This window comes from Phaenicophaeus curvirostris, chromosome 2 (genome assembly GCF_032191515.1).
Source record: "Phaenicophaeus curvirostris isolate KB17595 chromosome 2, BPBGC_Pcur_1.0, whole genome shotgun sequence".
Classification (NCBI taxonomy): Eukaryota; Metazoa; Chordata; class Aves; order Cuculiformes; family Cuculidae; genus Phaenicophaeus; species Phaenicophaeus curvirostris.
Window position 1 is genome coordinate 12758247 of NC_091393.1, and position 20200 is coordinate 12778446.

Below are 20200 nucleotides of genomic sequence, written 5' to 3' on the forward strand. Positions count from 1 at the left end.
AGTCCTCTTTCTGGCAAGGCACTATCCAGTAGTGTGTGGCACAAACAAAACCACCTCTATCAAAGCCACTGATACAGTGTATGTGCATGTCAGCCCACACAGCAACTTAGCAAGGTTCAAAGATTTACAGTTTAATTCACATTGCTCTCCCTTTTAAAAAGTGGGGTAGACACAAGTATTAGCTAAAAATTGGGATCATATGGTTCTCAAGCATACCTTTATATGCAAATGTTTTAAACAAAATTAAGAATTTGCTATTTCTTTCAATAAATCACTCTAGTTTCCACAGACCTTTTCTGCTACCTCATAGTTACATTTCATTATTTAAAAAACTGGTTTACAAAATTCCAGATCATCTCATGTAACAAACTAGAACTCTACTTGCTTTAATTACAAAAATAAGGCTGTTGCACAACAGACCAAATTCACATTTGAGGAACATATATACTTTTTTTTTTTTTAAAAACTAGCCACTTATACTTCAAACCCACATATTCTAAGAGACTTACACTGCCAATACATGCAAGCAAGCAGGATATCTTTGGAGCTAGTGCTGTCCTTCATACAACTGATTATGCCCACATGTGTGTGCTCTGAAATAAGCTAGGTTTACCTGGCAGCTCTAACACGACTAGCTCTCCACTGAACAGGAGGCTTTTATTCTACAGTTATCAAAATTCAAGAGGAATTGTGTGAAACTAATTTCTTCCCTGGAGAAATCAGTGTGGTTTTGCCTTTCACATCAGCAAGCCTGGGATTTTGCCCAGGATTGCTCATGTATGCTCACACACTTAGAATTTTTTCAAAACTGGGACTTCAGGCAGTTCTCAAAGCTTACAACATATCAAGTACATGACAAATCCAGGATGGCTTCTCTGAAAATTTATATCTGTATTCATTTGCAAAGTTAAATAGTTTTCTTTAACCTTTTTTTTTTTTTTTTAGGAATAATTATATTGAACTTGGTGAAGTTAACAACATAGCTCCACCTCATGTCCCATTCCCTTCCTATAGTGAGGTTTCAAGTCTCATGAAAATATGAGACTGGTGACAAGCACATCATAATAACTTACTATAGACAACATAGTTCTGAAAAATGCACATACATATATACACATAGATGCATATGTATATGCAAGCTATCAACTCCCAGCCAGGATTCCTCTAGGAGAGGGTGCTGTAGCTAAGATTTTGACAGGTACATACAACCATGGACTTGAAATCTAAGTGCTGTTCCTCCACGTAGCCCTTCAACTGAGCCAAGGAGGCACCAGAGGATCCAAAGACAAACTGATTTATGGATGGAATCCTTTAACATCTCCTTTTTTAAAGCTTTCTTGCCTTTGTACTAAAGGGAAAAGACACAAAGCTATAAGCAGTTTGTAACTGAGACAACATGAACAGGAAAGAAACCTGTTCTTTACTCCAGCAACTGGTAGCAATAAACATTGTTCATGTCATATCTCTGTAGTGACAAGTTCTTGTCCAAAATCCAAGAGGCTACTGTTCTCCTATTGTTTGGCTTCTCCAGCAGGGACTTGGACGATGACCTATTGTGCATCCTCAGCAAATCTGCAAATGACACCTGAACATGGTTCAGTGGTTGGCAACAGCTGACAGAACTTCAGTCCAGTGGCAACTCAATAACCTTCAGGACCGAGCCAAGGCAAACCTCATCAAGCTTGGTAGCAAGTGGAAAGTTCTGCCCTTGGATGTGACAAGACATCAGTGTGGGCTGGGAACTGACGGCCGGAGTAACATCCCTGCTGAAGGGACCTGGGGATTTTAGTGGTGAATGCCAGGTTGATCATAAGCCAGCAAGGTGCTCACTCCAAATAGGGGAAAGCACGTGGTGCACTACTCTGGGAGAAGTGTGTCCTGCAGGCTGGGGAAAGTTACTGTTCCCCTCTGCTCAGCACTGGTGGGGCCACATCCAAAATACCATTTTGGGACCCTCCCCCAGTTCAAGAGGGATGTGAAGAAATTGGAAAGAGTAGTCCTCCACCAAAGCAAAGCAGCCAAGGGCCTAAAGCAGACAGCCTGTGAAAAGAGGCCAAGGAAGCCACGTTTGTTTAGTCTGGTAAGAAAGCATCTTATAGGGGATCTAATGGTGACCTACAACTATCTTCAAGGCAATTACAAAAAGGATGGTGCCAGTCTCTTCCTGTGAGTGCCAGAAAACATAGCAGAGGCAATAACCACAAATTACAGCCTGGAAGTTGAGGCTAGATATTAAAAGAAATTTTTCACTAGGAGAGTACTGTGCCACAGGTTACCTAGAGAGTTATGAGATCTTCATCTCTGGTTATTTTTCAGACCTGTAGCCAATGCAAACTAGTGTTTGTGTTGGCCCTGATTTTGACAGTGCTGGACAGGGTGACTTCCAGTTGTCCCTTCCAACTAACATGTCTCAGATGCCATGGTTACTGTTTTTACCAGAACAGGTGGTTTGTTGCACAGACAGTCTTGCTTTCTGACACTTTCTACAAGTTTGACTTCCTTAAAGACGCACAGTCTGAGTGACACTGTGATTGCATAGATACCACATAATGGTTTCTCATTAACCCAAAGACGTAAGGACATTTATTGGAATGGCACTACTCTGTCATCATGAAATCACTTGAGTAAAAGCTACATGACAGCATAGCTGCTATTTTCATAGTCAGATTTGATTCAAAATGCATAATGCAATTTGTCTTCTGTCTGGAATGCATTTTGTAATGGCTATTGGCAAGTCATGGGCCTAAGTTCTGCTATGTGCATCAATGCACTTACACAGGAACAATCTCCACTTTCTTTACTTGGCTCTTGTTCTGCACCTGAGCTGACTGTTGTGGACTTATCCAGAAAAGCACATGCTAAGCTTTAATCATAGAATCATGGAATCACCAGGTTGGAAGAGACCCACTGGATCATCAAGTCCAACCATTCCTATTCCTTTCTCACTGTCTTTGAGGCACCTCCAGCATCTCCTCACCTGGGGATATAATCAGGAAAACAGCAGGGTGAGTTAGGTGTGCTCCTGGACTGTGGTAGAGTGTTTGACTATCAATGGGATTGAGCCCTGACTCTCGTGGCTAATGGTGGAGCTGCGTGTTACTGAAGGTAAACTCGAGGTTTTGGCAAAATGTCATTTTAAGACAGTGCAACAATAGAGCTGCAACTCTGGGTGTTTAATCTTTCGCAGTTAAGAGATAATTTAATATCATCATAAGCTATGAGGCCGCTTTTCCTGAACTACCCAGTATTTTCTATCAAGTGTTTTCCTCCACGTTTCACCTGCATTTGGAAGAGAAACCATGTAAAAATATTTCACATTGGCACCTCCTCCGTGGTAACAACTGCTTTTAAACTGTCAGTTGCAATGTGCATCATGAGACAAACCAAGTTTCCATGTACAAGGTTAGCAGCCCATGTCTCTTACAACAAACGTGATCTAGCATAAACACCACAATAAATAAATGTAGAGCAAAAATATGGCAGTTATTGGCTTAGTCTGAGATCCTATGACTGGGTCATAGCCAGCACAAACATTCTAATAACCACCAGCACTTTAAACTATCACGACGAGCTAATTTCAGCTACAGCAGTGGGAAGAATTAAAAGCAGTAAGGAACCTGACTACAGAACTATATCCACGGACAACAGAAACCCTGCACTTGCACTGGTTATACTCAAACATACGTGCCCATTAGAATATCAGTGCCAGTTGCCAAAGAAATCCAAAGACAAAAATGAAACATCAAAAATTAGTATCTTTAAAAAGGAAGATGAGTAGCCTGGCCTTAATCCTCTTTCACATATGTGTTATTGACTCCACATTATTGGAGAGCACCATCTCATGGCAAGCAGACTATTACTAATGATGCGTATTTGCTGTATCACAGTGATCCGTTAGGGAAGCTGTTGTGTGCTGAAGAACAGGGTCATTCATCCAGAAGATGTGCTTGTTGATACTTCAGATAGGTTTTCTAGGGTTCTGATTCCTATTTAAAAGAAAAGGAAAAAAGTATTATTAATGCTATGAATAAATTCTCATCTCCTGTGTCTGTAACATTCATTTATGAGATGCCTCTAATCCTGGTCCACACAGGAGCTGAGGATGCCTCAGTCTGAAGTACTATCAGACTGAAGCAGTGATCCAGCCAAGTTCACAGAGACACTCCTCCAGCCTACAACAGGTTATTTCCCAGGAACAGAGCTGCAAAGAAGCTGCTATTTCTGATGGCAGTAGGAAGTTATCCTTTTCCTAGGACTGGTTCTTCAAGCTATGAAGAAAAGCAAGCTGCCATAATAACCTGCTTCTGTGGTTCCCAGATGAGGTTTCCTCCCACTTCTGTCTGTCATGGTGTCCTCAAATAAATGAAACCCTGGCAGAAGAGGAATTCTACAGATACCCAAGAGAGTACAGATCCAAAACAAAACTCCTACCAAACGCAGCTGTAACTATAGTGGCCAAGGGAGGAAAAATCCTCTCCTGTGTGCTTGATCTACTGCCCAAAAGTACAACATACAGTCCCTTTGAACAAGCATCCAGGCTTTCATACGGCAATAATATCTCCTCTATCATACTGCCCTCAACAGAAAGCTCTGTCTTCTGACTTGTATATATATATATATTAGTTAATTCTTATCCAAAAAGTTGCTGTAACTCCTGACTGCTCCAGCATTTCAGCATTTAAAAAAAAAAATTAATGCCTACCAAATAAATCCTGTCCTGGTTGAGCCATCGTGCCAGGTCAGCTCAGTAAGACAATGTTTCGGTGACATAAGCTACAGATATTCCATTGATCAAGATCCTAGTTCTGTCTCCTATTATAATAAAGCCACTTGCTTTCAATTTACATTGACGAAGTGAAGGAGAATATATCCTTTAAACTTGATTTATCTACTGTCTCAAATTAACTCCCAGGTATATTCTTGGTTTCATTTAAAATGCTTTGCTTTTCATGGCAACAGTTTCAATTACCTCATTAGCATGAAGCTGATATGGACAAGGTATGAATAAAGGCAGTGGTACTTCCACACACAGAGTTCTTTTGATTCAAAGAAAATTCAACTTCAGTATTTCAAGAATTCCATGACAAGTATGAAATACTACACTGACCTTTGATGCTACAGCAGGTTTCAGTCCAAGAAAGGAGAAGACAGTGTTGCTCTCCTTGGATTCAAAAAAGCCTTCATAATCCTAGAAGAAAAAAAAAACAAACCAAAAAAATGCCATGAGTCAACATTTGCCTTGATCTTTTTGCAACTGATCTTAGCACATCATGTATTAGACTAAAGGATGATATATAATAAAGCTCATGAAAATCTTGATACTCACCCATATTCCCCTGTGCAAACCTAAAAGCTATCCTAAACTGTAGTGACATCATCAACTGCAATGGGAAAGATAAGCACACAAATTACAACATCTTTCACTACTTTATATGACAGGAAAATACAAACATGGATTTGCATTCAAAGGAAATCTATTGTGGGTACATTTTAAAGGTATTTAAGTACCTAACAATGCAAATAATTTTGCGATTGGGTTTCCAATTTGCATTTTAGCAAACAGAATACTTCCTAACATGGAAATCTCCGAGAAGTCCTATAGCAGCTGAAATACTCGTTTGTTCTGTGCTGGAACAGACACTTCAACATCATTGTATCCTTTGAAATCAGCAATCATATCTTAGCCTTGGACAACCACATAGTTAAATATAAAATACTATGGTAAAGAAATTTGTTGTAGAGAGAGATAAAAACCAAGCTTTGTTACCAAGCTCAAGTTCCTTTTAGGTTTCAGCAGCTTAAGATCAGGTTCTGATCTCAAAGTGTTACTACTACCTCTACTGTATTGCACCTGCTACTCTATCTTCAGATGAGCTGACGATATTTAATTTTCAAGGGAAAAAGTGAAAAATAGGGCATAGTTTAGTGAATGGATTTGGCATATGGCAAGAAGCCAGAAAGTTTCAGGTTCTGTTAGTGGTTTGGCAAAGATTTCCTCTATGACCACGAGCAAACAGTAAAGCACCTAGTTCAGACTCTCTTCCTCCTCTACGTAAATGCAAAATGGAAACACTAAACCCTACTTAATCACTTCTGACACATAAGATACTCTGTAAATGTCAGGAAATTTCAGGTATGTGCTCATCACTACATTACAATCACCTGTAAATTTCTAAGATTAGCAGTTACACTTAACTTAAAAGCATTCAACAAGAAAAATCCCTTTAAATACTGACTGTGCACATACATACTTTGAACACAGAATAGTAACACACTGTTCTCCTGCCTCCACATGCTTCTCATCTGTGTAAGTCACTCCCAATCCACCTGATCCCCAAAGTCAGCACTTCTTTGACTCCTAACCTCTAATCTCACTACTTCTTGAGAGTTCATTTCTCATTGTCACAGTTTCAGGTGCTTTCCCTGAAACTGGACCCCAGCTTTTCCCCAGCAGCAGCTGTAACCTCACAAACCACTGCACAATCACAGAGGGGCATGTAAGTTACACAGAAGAAGCTCTAATCGAAAAGCAGAAATCTTTCTCTGACCTGGCTATTCTTGGAAGGCCATCATAAGATATGCAAAGATTAGGAACTTTCTTTTATCTTCCAACCAGAGTTTACTCATGTCTAGCCAGTACCCATTTGTACTTCTATTTTGGCTTCTCAGTTCCTAAGCAAGAAGGAAGAATGCATTCTGCTTCCCACTATTTCTCTTGGTCTTCACAATGCGCTGCAAATCCCTGAACAGGTCTTCATCGTGCCTGCCAGACCCAATTATAAGATATACCAAATTATATCCTTGCAGAAGGATGGTTGGTATTTTGCAAAATAACTTTGTAAGGGAAGCGTGTGCTTGTAGATGAAGACTTTGCTTCTCTTCGTTCTCTTTTTTCCTCTCCACCAACTTAAAATAAAAGATTGTTTGGACAGAAAATACATCGTCACCATAGCAAGGATAATATACCTCCCACGAGATCCATAATCATCCTGTGGAAGTGCAGAATTTCTCTTAATATCTTTATGATGCGCTAGACAAAGATGCTTTACTAGCATTTCCATAATGATATACGGTAAATGTAAACACAACTGTCCTAGCAAAGTGATACTTTGCAGTTGAATAATCATTCGAATACCCTCAGCCCAGAAAAAAACATAGCTGCAGAAAGGCAGTTTCCTAGCCTAACCCTCTTTTTTGTCACCATTTTCTTAAAACAATGGCACAAAGTCAGCATTGCAGAACTAAGCTTTATATGTACTGATCCCTTCAGCTTTCACCCACGTGTGCACACCTGTGTATACACAGAGAGAGAAAATATACACATTTCTTCTGACTGGTTTTTAGTTCCATGGTTTTTCTCCGTGTGTGATACATAATTTCCAATGAATACAATCTATTCACTTCACCCCATGGGAAGAATCAAGTTTATTTGCTTTAATCGTCAGAGGGACGAAACACTTCAAGGAATAAAGCAGTTCTGGAGCAAAGGAAGGTGAAATCTCCTGCAGCGATCAGCATCACTGAGTGGAAAATAAACTTTGCAGACAGATGAGCACAGAACTACTACAATTACTGTTTAAAATGCTAACATATGAAGATTATTAGACACAGTTTTGAGTTCCCTTGCTGTTAATTGTTATCCATTTTGAAATTAAGCATACAATTAAGCAGAGGAAAGAGATACTTTTACATCATTTTAAAAAAACATTAAAGGTGATGAGCTGATGCTGATTTCTGAATTAACACATATTTACGATTAATAGCCAGAAAGTAAGCCCAAATAAAATAGACAGACATCACAACATAAGCTGAAGCAGTACTGAAAGCAACCCCAACAATGCCATGGATTAGAAAGGGATAATATAATCATTGGATACCTACAGGAGTAATGAAGTAATAGTGAAGCTCTGCAGAACAACGTTTGATTAAACCCTTGACCTCTATGAATGAGAAAAACTGCATGGACATTATTAAACCTCAAAAAGGTCCAGCCTGACTTTGCTGAAGCAGGTGAAATGCCATGAGGGACAGTAGGTATGTAAGCAACCACATGTAAAGACAGTGCCTGATCTAACTGAGAAATAATCGTAATTATATTTTGCACTGGATTGATCAAAAAGTGAATCACACTATCTCTGGAGCTGAAGATAGAGGAGCAGTAGACAAGTACAACCCACAGTGAGAAGAACAAGGGCACCCCTCCCTTAATATCAGGGCAGGCTTAAATTGTCTTAAGCTACTCATTACAATCTTGTAAACTATAAGTAGCCAACCTGCAAGCAGGCAGCTGTTGAGGGCGTTTCTGCAGCAGCATAGCTCAAGACACATAATTTTCACTCTGCCAGGAGCACCCCTTCCTCCTGAGCACGCAGGTAGTTTTCATGAACACCCCCACACCTGCTTGTCTCAACAGTTTGTCCAAGGAAGGCTGTCTGCTTGTTCAAGTGAGTCATCGTCTCATCACTGTTTTCAAGTTCTGGGGTGCTCCTGAAGTGTCTTAATCCCAGTAATTCAATTAGCTCCGAAACCATCTCTACTCTAAGACCATGGTTTTCTTCATTTTTTGTTAATAAACTGGAAAGAAAAACAGAGCAGAGAAGGATTCACAACCTGAAAATAATGTCAGAAATAAAGCTGCGTTCCCAGCTCTAACAGTGACTTTGTGACTCAACTAATCTATGTATAGCTGTGAACATCTGTCTACCTTAATCTCTGTAAAGTAATTCAAGACTTGATCATAAAAAGACTTCTGCAAGTGCTAGTTACCAATTTTTGCTTCCAGAAGTAACCAGGCCTGATTTAGTATGTTTTTTTCACATTTTTACAAATTATCAAACCTGAATTCACTTACTGAAAAAAAGCCATGAAGGTTAAATGACGAGCTAAACTGAGTAAGTGCATGTTTGACAAAGCACAAAAGCCAGCGGGAATGACCTCAAGTTCCGCCAGGGGAGGTTCAGGCTTGACATTAGAAGGAAAATTTTCTCGGAAAGGGTCATTGGGCACTGGCAGAGGCTGCCCAGGGAGGTGGTTGATTCACCTTCCCTGGAGGGGTTTAAGGCACTGGGTGGATGAGGTGCTGAGGGGCACGGTTTAGTGTTTGATAGGAATGGTTGGACTCGATGATGCGGTGGGTCTTTTCCAAACTAGTGATTCTGTGATTCATTTCAAAAGGAGCAGAATATTTCACAACTACAAGACATTATCCTCCAGAAGAAATCTACCCACCATTTTGAAATATCGGCATTGCAAAACATATTAAAATGCTATTGACACCTTCTTACTTTCATGCGAGATGGAGAAAGAAGCATCATGCTTTTAGATAAAGTAGCAGTAAAAATTTAAATAGGAGAATTTTTCTACTAATCTCTGCAATGAAAATATACAATCCCAAAATATTCAAATGTGCAAAAAATGCTATAAAAACACATAACAGTCCTATAAAAGTTGAAATAATTCTAGTATGGTAGTTTCTTAAAAGATTTCTGAGAAGCATGATCTCAATGACTCATTTGTTTAGCTTCAGCATGTGGTAGGAGTTCAAAGTGGGCATCCCTGACTTCCCCAGTAATACAGGGAAGATAACAGAAGTTCCAAAAACATCCCGCCTCTGACCTTATCCTTATAAGGTGAGAAAGTCTGTGCAGATTTGGGCCACATGCACACACATTAAATCTGGGAACACGAAAATTCTTGTCTCACATAAAGAACACCCCGCTGCTATTACCAGTAGATGCAGAGACTGAAGAAGGAAAATGATGCCAAGCGCAGTGGAAGCTGAGAGCTTCATGCAGAGGCAAGAGTCCAACTTGCTTGTGAGCCAACAGGTTCCACCTGGTGTCCTTCCCACAGAGGAAGGACACCACCATCCGCTGCTTTTGCCAAGGCAGTGGTTCCCTGTCTCTGCACCAGTTTCTGCACCAGATTGAAGTTACTTCAATCCCCTTACTGCAGTGCCAAGCAGCTTTACCAAGCCAGTGGGCACTGTGGCTTTGCAGGGACCAGCTGAGCAGTACTGTCTTGGCCCTGTGCAAGGAAGCGGCTCCCACTGACACCTTGGAGGCATTCAAAAAGCAGCTGTTAACCTAAAAAATTCTGAGCATGGCAAACTGCCACCCACTGCCCCACTTCAAAAGGCAACTAACTATGTGCACAAATATAATTGTACATGTATTGCTTCAAATGATGACCTTTGTTGCCTTCCAGAGCTGCTAATTACACATTATTAACTTAGAAAATTCTGGCAACATTAGTAGCTGATTAAGGCTACTAAAACTAAGGAGATGCACAGACACTCAGTCCCCTTGGAACAGTTGAAAAGTCACAAAACCACAGATGACAAATCACAAAAGCAAGGGCATGACAAGTTACAGAGAATGACAAATGCCAGTTAGAAGGAGATAGAGAAGTGGCAGGAGTATAAATAAGCACAGTAAAAAGCTCTTTCAAGTCAGAAAAGGTTTCTTAACAGGATAACAGCCATCTGACTGCTTTAAGACTGGCTCTTCACCTTTAAAGCCAATGGCAGCTTCATCACCAAGTAGTCTGAGAAAGACACAGCCCCTCTGCTTTACCACCAGGATGCCTTGTTGAAAATAAGCAAAGCTAACTGCACTGAAGTTTCAACAGCACAACTACAGAGACAAGCAAAATCTTGCTGGCCTTGCACGGCATAAAGCTCTCTGGTTTCCCTGCTCCTGGTGAGTGCTCTAAACCAGGACAGAGAGGCAGGCTGTGGCTGTAAATTTCTTCAGGAGCAAAGATCCTCCAGGTGGTAATGGGAGGAAGGCTAGCAACCTTCTAAGTGGCAGGACGATCGGTACTAGATGCAGAGCTCAGTGGACCCATGGTGCACACTGCCCAAGCACACTAAGGATGCTAAATGGTCACATGGCTTCACCAGAACGCTGAAGTTCATGAAAGGAAAATGTAATAGAATTACTAAATTCATTAGTTATATTTGTTTTCGAGACAGGGAGAATCAAGGGCAGGAGAACTCTCTTAATGCCTAGACTAGGCAGAAATCCCAACAGCCATCCACTGCCCAAATTCTACAACAGTCTTTGAGATAGTGGACAAATATTCACGAAATCTGAATTTAATTCCGCATTATGACACAAATGCCTTATGTCCTTCTGGCTTTTGTGTGGCTTTTATGTCAATTGACTCCAGGAGGAAAACAGTTGGTCCTTGGGAATTCTCTCCTCCTTAGAAAGCCTATTTCCAGGGTAGCTTCTCCTTCTCTCAACAGCAACTGCCAAATTCACAAAGCTCAACTTGGCTACAGCAGTAGCTGTATCTCAGCTGTGAAGCAGAGGCCTTAAGTGTTGTATTCCTGGTGCTAGGAAACCAGATCACTGTAGCGATGTGATTACAGGCACTGCCATAATTAATTTGGCTCGGCATTTTCTTAAGCAGGTACACAGAGGCTTGTTTAAATAAACACTGTCACTGCTCGAAGAAACTATTTAGTGCACACCAAAGTTAAAACTGGCAGTACTGCAGTTCAGCATACACAATTATTTGTGCTTCAAGGAACTTAACACAAGCGGGATGGCAGCGGGTCAAAGTAAAACATTAGCATAAAATTGATTTAATTTACAATTAGCAATTATACAGACACTATCTATTACTGCAACTGAGATTAGGAGAAGTGCATCTAATGAAATTTCAAAGACAGTGACTGTGGATAAAATTCCTCCCAGTAAGTTTCTTTAAAAGAGCAAGTTGGCTTTGTCGCTGTTTGCTTTTAGTTTGCAAGAAGAGAAACAGCAAGCTTGTTAAATGTCTCAGACAACTCCTTATTGCTTACCACAGCTAGAAGAAGAAATCCAAGAAACCCGCCCAAGCATAGCTTGCACTGCTTTTTACACAGATTCTTTTAAAATGTGTTAATTATTGGACAGAATGTAAAGATATGTCTATTGATATGCTGTTTGAATATGTTTTTCTTTGGCAACAATTTTTTAAGATACGATTCTGATCTCTCCATTCTTATAGAAGAGGTGAGGTAATTACTTTTACAAGTAATAATAGGGAACTCATAACTTAAATACATTAAATCAACACTCTTCTACTGACTGAGTTAATATCATATGCCATAGAGAATGAGCTGTTAGCATCCTCCCTGAAAAGGGCACTCCAGTTCTCTAGGTCAGATAACATTCATTTACTGATCTGATTAGGATTACAATGGAAAGCTCTTACTCAGCACAGCTCTCCTTGGAGAACGAATGTGTGCGCATGTGTGAGTCTTTTTAATATCACATAAATACTCAAAAATAAGATCTTGTCTGCACAACACAGGACATTCTAAACATGACAGCTTACAATTAGTTAACCTTCTGATAAAACCCCTGGATAGGATTTTTAAAGAGCTTATTCAATTTACTCTACAAAGCAACTGGTTACTCCTCTCCTAAGGGCCAGATGTTTATTTCAGTAATCTCTTGTTGTGGGCTTCCAAAAACAAAGGCTTTAATAAAAGGGAGCAGATGTCAGCTACAGCTCTATTGTTTTAGCCAGTACATGACAAACTCAGGCTGATGAGATGCTTGCCATTCATCCAGCAGCAGCGACAGGGTACACAGACACCAACTAGCTAAGAACCCATAGCCCTCACCTCTAACCCAGGGAGAGCCAGCGCTTCCCCAATTCAAGCACTGAAGACCTCAAACTAGCATAGTGCCCATCCTGGGGCATGGGTGGGGAATATTTATATGTGCCACTCGATGCAGATAAAAAGGGAGGAAAAAAAGAAATGCGTGCCTTTCCAGGATCTAAAATACACTGAAGATACTTAGTGAAAAGAAGTCAGTGCCACACTATTTGTATGGGCACTGAACAGTTTCTTGAGAACACTGCACCTCTTTGAGCAGCCCGTTTTATTTCTTTCTTGTCTATACGCCTTCACTGTTTTGACAGAGTTGGTACCCATATATTACATTTCACAGAAGGACAATAAATATCACATATCTCTGTCTCTACTGCTGTGCTCCCTAGGCACTCCATCAGGACTTACCCTAACACTATAAACCATATAAGCAGCTTCCAAGAAAAAAAAAACAAAACTGTGGGAGGGAGAATCAGCCTGCTATGTAAATATTTTCCCTTGAGCTCACCTGGAAACAGATTTCCTTTTAATCTTGGTTGGCCTAAATTTCAAGCTCTCTCACAGCAGTGGCAGATTTCTGCACATAAAACCATCGCTGTTTCAAAGTGCCACCTTGCAGCTCGGTAAGGTTAAAATTAGAGCGCAGCTTCCCTGGGAAGTGGAGATTTCCAGTCTTCTGGAAGATCCAGGAGGCACTAGATCTAAGTTTAAGAAGGATTATGTATTCACTTATGGAGATCTCAGAGAAAGCAGAAGAGAGGTGTGAGGCACAGGCCTAATTTCAGAGATCATTTTTCCAGCATTTCTTGCTTGCTGCATTAGGAGCTCTCCACGTGCAATGTTTTGGCTACTGCAGATCCTGTTTGGATACATGTACCTGTGGCTCCTCACCTACCACATGAAAAAGCTAGAGGGCTACCTGGGGACTGCAAAATCCTCTCCAGAAGACACATGACCCAAATTTAGGCGTTTCAGTGGTTGACATCATGCTATAGTCCTTCTGTGAATCTGGCCCTAATGCATCAGTCTGCAATGATCTCTCAATCTGCTTGGACTTTCCATGGCCTGTGTAAAAAAGGTAACAATAAGTAACAAGCAAGGATAAGTAGTTATTTGTTTGTTCTTTTAAATGGTTTTTGACTTGCAGGATACTGAATAGTTGGATCCTACCAGCAGTACTTTAGAAACATCTGAATAACTCACATGCAAAGTCATAGAATCGTAGTGTGGTTTGGATCAGAAGGGACCTTGAAGACTGTCTAGTTCTAACTTCCCTACGATGGGTAGGGACACCTTCCACTAGACCAGGTTACTCAAATCCCCACTGATCTGGCTGTGTAAAATAAATTCACAACAGCAGGTAAAGCATTTAGAATATTTTCTGTAACCTTGAAAGCACCCTACCGTGCTGTGTTTTGGATCTGTGACTAAAACAACCTTGATAATGCTCCAGTGTTTCGGCTATCACCAAGCAATGCTTGCACAGTATCAACGCCTTCTTCATTTCTCACTCAGGGCCCCCTGCAGCCCCCAGAGAGTAAGCTGGGAGGGCGCAAGAGGCTGGGAGGAGTCACAGCTGGGACAGGTGACCCTAACTGGCCAAAGGGATGTCCATAACATGTAATGTCATGCTCATTAAAAAATGGTGCTGTCCTCCAAGGTAGCCACTGCTCAGAGACCAGCTGGGCATCACTCTGCTTTTGAGAGATGGTGAATGATTACATTTGCATCACTTGGGTTTTTTGTCTTTCCTTCACTTATTAATCTGTCTTTAACTCAACTCATGAATTCTCTTGCTTTCGCTCTTCCAATTTTCTCCACCATCTTGCTGAGTGAGCCAGGAGGGCAGGGGAACAGACACGGGTGGGACAGACAAGCAACTGTGTGATTGGTGGCTGAGGGTCAACCCACAACAGTCCTTTCTTGGCTCCTGAACAGGGACTGGAAAGGGTTCAAGAAAATGACAGATTTGATAAGAGTATGCTAGACTTAATTTACAGCTGCTATACCTGCTTAGCTGCTACTTGGCAGGATGTTAATTGGCACTGCTGGTCACCAAGGTTGACTTCTTGACTTGTTTGTTCTCCATGCTGACTTGTTTTTTCCTTCAGTTGCTCTGTTGCTTGGTCCCTTTCTTTCTGTACATCAAACTCAAGAGGTTGTTAATGGCTGTTTTAAAAGCTGTTTTCAGCTTTTCCTGTTTATCAGTTTGGGTTTTTTTTGCTTTGCCTGGAAGAGACATGATAAAAGCATTGGCCTTGCGCCTAATCGGGTACTTGGCCCTTGCAATGATGCCGTGCCAGTACTCAGGAATGACCTTGTGGAGACAATTAGCAATTACGCCTTTCTCCTCTTCTCCTCCAAGAGCCACTTTGTGGAGGAAATGAAGAATAGCATCTTCCTCTTCTCCAGAACAGAAGTTTCCACCTTTGTTGCAATGGTCTTTCACGAACCTGAAGGGTGTATTGGTGAGTACAGTGTAACTTAATTTGGCTTTTTTTAAGGTTAACCAAGGAGTGGGGAATGCCACACAGAAACATGACCTGAGGCAACCGATAACCAGGTAGCAAGGTGTGTCGGAGAATTTGGGCAGGTGCCAAGAGCAGTTTTTACATCCAATGGTCTGGGACTTTACTCCTGAACAGACATAGAACCCTGTTGAGATGGCAGACCCCTTGAAGGAGGGATGCCTTGTACATACCAAAAAGACACAACTTCTAGTACTGTGCTGGAGCTCAGGGTAGATCTATGCCTACGCTCAAAGAAGCAAGAGGGTCTCTGGATCTGAGGGCACATAAACAGACAATGTGAGGGTCACTGGATCCGAGGACATGCAAACAGACAATGCTGATAAATCAGAAATCCAGCCCTCAACTACAACAGTTGTTCCAGTAGTCAAGAAGAAACAACAGAATCACAGCTATACCCAGTTAGTAAAAGAGATAGAAGTTCCTCCTGAGGGAGAGCAGGAAGAAATCATCATGGACTGGCCAGAAGGCAGACATTCTGAAGCATTGCCCAGGGAGGTGACTCATGCCAAAGAGGCCCTGCTGTACAATAAATAACCAGAAAATGAAAAATAATATCCTCTGTTTACTGATGGGTCTCGTCATGTTGTGAGAAAACATCAGAAGTGAAAAGCTGCTATGTGGAGTCCCACCAGACAAGTCACAGAAACTGTCATGGGCAAAGGTGAATGAAGTCAGTTTGCAGAAGTGAAAGCCATCCAGCTGGCCCTAGAAATTGCTGAAAGAGATAAGTGGCTAGTACTCTGACTCTATACTGACTCACAGATGGCAGCAAATGTCCTGTCAGGGTGGCTGTGGCAACAGAAGCTATCTGACAGCACAGAGATAAGCTCATCTGGGCTGCTGCATTGTGGTAAGACATTGCTGCTCAAGTAGAGGACCTTGTTGTAAAAGTGTGTTATGTAGATACTCATATACCCGAGACATGCCATTGTACATGGAAACAATAAGTAGGTAGAACAGGCGGCCAGAACTGGAATGGTTTAGGTGGACCTGGACTGGGAACATAAGGGCAAGCTATTCATAGCTCAGTGGGCCCATGACACATCAGGACATGTAGGAAGAGAGGGCCTGTGATAAAGGGGTGGACCTGATCATTGAAGCCACTGAACATGAATGTGAAAACGGGCCATCAAAGAAGTCAAGTGGGTAAAGCCTCTCTGATATGGAGAAAAGTGGCTGGGAAAGATAGAATCATATCATATCAATGATTCTATGATTCTATAAGTGGTTTAAATGCCCCAAACTGCAACCCAACAGCCTATCTTCTATTGAGGCTCTATTTGCGGGGTTGTTTGCTGTTGTTTTTTTGATCCTTTTCAAAGTATCTTTACTTTACTTTTCTCTATGCAAAGTGCAGGAGTTCTCTCTTGGAATATGCGCTATGTGCTCACATTCCCCTACTCTTAAATAGCACTAAGCAGAGCAAAAGAACTGTAGTAATTTTAGATTTCCATTACTGTAAATTAGAGGAGCAGGTTCATGTGTCTGATTTGTCTGAAATGTAGACTCTCTTCTCACACACTTACAAGGTTATAGCAATGTCACTAGGATGAAACAACAGATTGTAAAGACATAAAAATATGTAAATTATCATAGTATCCGTGCTACAACACATCACTGGATTATCGGTAAAATGACTTGTGTTTTTCTGTGCTCACGTCTCATCTTGTTGGCAGGAAACAAAATGGTTTATATTGAGTACTTTAATTCAAAATTCACTAGCAGAACTTGTTACTGAAACACTGGAGAGTGCACCTCAGAAGACTAAGAGAAGGACAAGATAGATTAGTGATCATATTTATGATAATATGGACTCAATTCCAAGGTTTCACACTTCAAAACATGGAGCTTGCCTCTTGGTAGCAGAAGGATCCCTCCTCCTGAAGTACAAGGTATTTTGTCTTGTGAACCAGTAAGCATTGGTCATTGTCCTCCCCTGTTACACTAGTGATCATAGATGGCTGACACCAACCCGTTTTGGATACTTACTGAAAATACTGAAGACAAGCTTCCTCTATCATAGAATCACAGAATCACCAGGTTGGAAGAGACCCATTGGATCATTGAGTCCAACCATTCCTATCGAACACTAAACCATGCCCCTCAGCACCTCGTCCACCCGTGCCTTAAACACCTCCAGGGAAGGTGACTCAACCCCCTCCCTGGGCAGCCTCTGCCAGTGCCCAATGACCCTTTCCGTGAAAAATGTTTTCCTAATGTTCAGCCTAAACCTCCCCTGGCAGAGCTTGAGGCCATTCCCTCTTGTCCTGTCCCATCTATATTGCAGTTACGTTCTGAAAAGTGCTTATTTCAAATAATAATTTGCCAGAAAAATCTATTCTGAGATAATACCCTTGTGCGCGCTGCTGAGGTTTCCTACTAAAGCAAGAACGGGAAGAGGAAAAAATATATTAATGCTTTTACTAACACAGAAAAAAACAGTATGGCTATGAACATGACATGGAGTCATGGCTCTTACACCATATTCTTGTGAGCCTCTATTGAAATAACATGAACAAAATAAAAAGGGTATTTTGCTTTGCCTTGTCTAGTTTTCATACATTTAGAGGCAGAGCAATGGATCTGACCAGTTCATATGTCAGTCAGTCAGGCTGTATTGTCAGTAACAATGTACTTGCCAGAATGGGCACACAGACAGTTTCCTGGTGAGACTGTAAAACCAGCAGGCAGAAGAACAGACGGCGCTTGTTGGTAGAGCAAATTGGATTAGAAACTGCCTGAACACAAGTCAGGAGTGATAAACCACAATTTTCACTAAGTCAACTAACAGAAAACTCAGTGGGAACTTTTTTTTCAGTTCAAGTTATTTGATAGTGATTTTATCATTATTTATGTCAAGAAAAACAAAAACGCTGCAGAAATGACGAAGAGACAAATCACGCAATGTCTGCTGACTTTATCTAACTGTGATATTTTAACCCCCTTTCCAGGACTGATCTCCTTTGCCTCCTGGCTAACGTTTTGCTTCCAGTCTATTACCTCGGAACTTCATTAACTAATGCAGCTAGGCTAACTGATGAATGCTGGAGATCCAGCACATACTTCTTCCTTCACTCTAGAAAATACAGTTTCTTTTGAAACATGGTTGCCTTTTAAAGATGTTCATGCAGACAGTGAGGTCTACTAATAGGATTAACTCTGCTCAACCAAAACAGCTATCAGCTGAGCAGACAGATTAATGAGATCATCTCACATGTTGCATGACATCTTCTTCCTTGCTAATTCCAAACAGCAATTTCTAAGACCGGGTTAAAATGTGCTATAAAGACAAGCTGAAAGGAAGAAACAACAATTTAAAACATTATATTTCCCACACAAACTAAAATCAAACAAAACAATGTAAATGTTATTTATAAGTGAGAGGCTGCTCTGTAAGTGAGGGTTAAAATCTCTTCCATATCCCAGATACATTTCTTTAAATTACTTACCTGAAGTAGGAAGGTATGAGATATATTGCTGACATAAACAAGTAAGGCCAATAAAAAACATATTGGAGGGATGTTAAATACCTTGCTTCAAGAAGCCAGTTAGCTGCTGCATCACACCCAATCTGTTTGTTGCAAGAAAATCCTACATCACTTCTTATGCACTTCTTACATTAAGCTAACAATTGCACTACAGTTGTCAGGTTCTCAGCAGATCTGAACAATCCATCAGCCAGAAGCAGCTTTCTTACAGTACCATTGAGTCTGGCAGGGACTAAGCTAGAACCAGCTTGGCTATATCTCCTCCACGTCGCAGTAAGAAACCCACACAATACCCACATTTTATCTGGTCCAGTTATTATAACCACAAAGATCCTCTTCCCCATTTCATCCTCTGACTGAATTCCCAGACAAATCTTGCCCAATCACTTCCTCGTGGCACATCAAACTACCCTTCCTTCCACCAGCCAACCGAACAGGTACCTCAAACCTGACTCCTAAAGGATGTACAAGTCATACAGTTGAAGTATGAAAAGATGTAGCAAGGCAAGGAGGGATCAGGAATGGGTTTTTTACAACACTTTGTTCCGAGTAAAAGTTCTCGGAAGATTCTCCCAGACAACAGTACCCAAGACTCAGGGCTGCACCGCACTGCACTGGCAAAGTAGAAGAGTAAAATTTTCATATGATGCCATTCCTAACATATTAAATGCTACTGTTTCAGCTTGAAGTAGCTGATAAAGAAGTTATTGCAGTTTACACCATCAGAGAAACCAGCTCATCCATCAATCTGTTGTCAGATTTACAGGCTTTCATACAAGGCTGTCTTTGAGCAGAGGAAAACAGGTCTCAAGCTGCTTTGCTTTAGGGAAAAGTAAAACTATTCTACAGTTTGAACAGCAAGTAGTTTTCATTTATCCTAGCCGCTCTGATTGCATAAAGGGTCTCTGAGTATAAATGAAATTTACACTATGCAGCAGCGGAGAAGAAGCTTAATTACGATGGCAATACAATTCAGTTTAGTCAATATTCCCATGTACTGTGCTAAAGATTTCCTTCTGAATTTTTATGCTTGGACTAGGCCCAAGTAGCAAGAATATCATAAAACCCCAGCTTATAGCGGTCTCACAAGGGATGTTACAATCAACAGGTTGTACATGAAGCATTCTTACATTCATGGAGGGCTTCCATCAGCTGAAGACAACATCAGGATTTAAAGATGAACGATATGAATTTTCTCCATATGATCATTATCTGCTCTAATCACCCCAAATTTCCACCATTAATTCAGATCCTACTAGAGAAAGCTCAACAGCAAGTCCTATTTTTTCAATGGCCAACAGGGTATACTAATATATCATCCACTGAGAACCATAACAGCTACTTACTCCACAGTACCGATCATCACTGAATATCTGTGGTGGCAGCGGATTGCCTTGCGCGGGCTGCCTGTCCTCAGGAATATTTTTATACATCCACTGTCTCTTCTCCTCTGACATTGTGATATCCACTTCTTCAAACTCTATGCGATTGGCTTCCAGAAACCTCACCACATCTTGTTGCCTCTTCTTTATCTAGAGGAAAGAAAGGAGGGGAAAAAAGCAATGCTG

General features: G+C 41.0%; 1 protein-coding gene across 1 annotated transcript in view; it reads right to left on the reverse strand.

The window, feature by feature from the left end:
- Nucleotides 1–2942: 2942 nt before the first annotated feature.
- SH3BGRL2 (SH3 domain binding glutamate rich protein like 2) overlaps nt 2943–20200 on the reverse strand; it is a 39767-nt gene continuing 22509 nt past the window's right edge. Inside the window, exons 2-4 of the mRNA XM_069850934.1 lie at nt 19979–20164; nt 5108–5188; nt 2943–3986 (exon numbers count right to left, since the gene is read on the reverse strand). Of these exons, the coding sequence (XP_069707035.1) occupies nt 3972–3986; nt 5108–5188; nt 19979–20164 (282 nt within the window). The 3' untranslated portion in view covers nt 2943–3971. The remainder of the gene's footprint in view (nt 3987–5107; nt 5189–19978; nt 20165–20200) is intronic.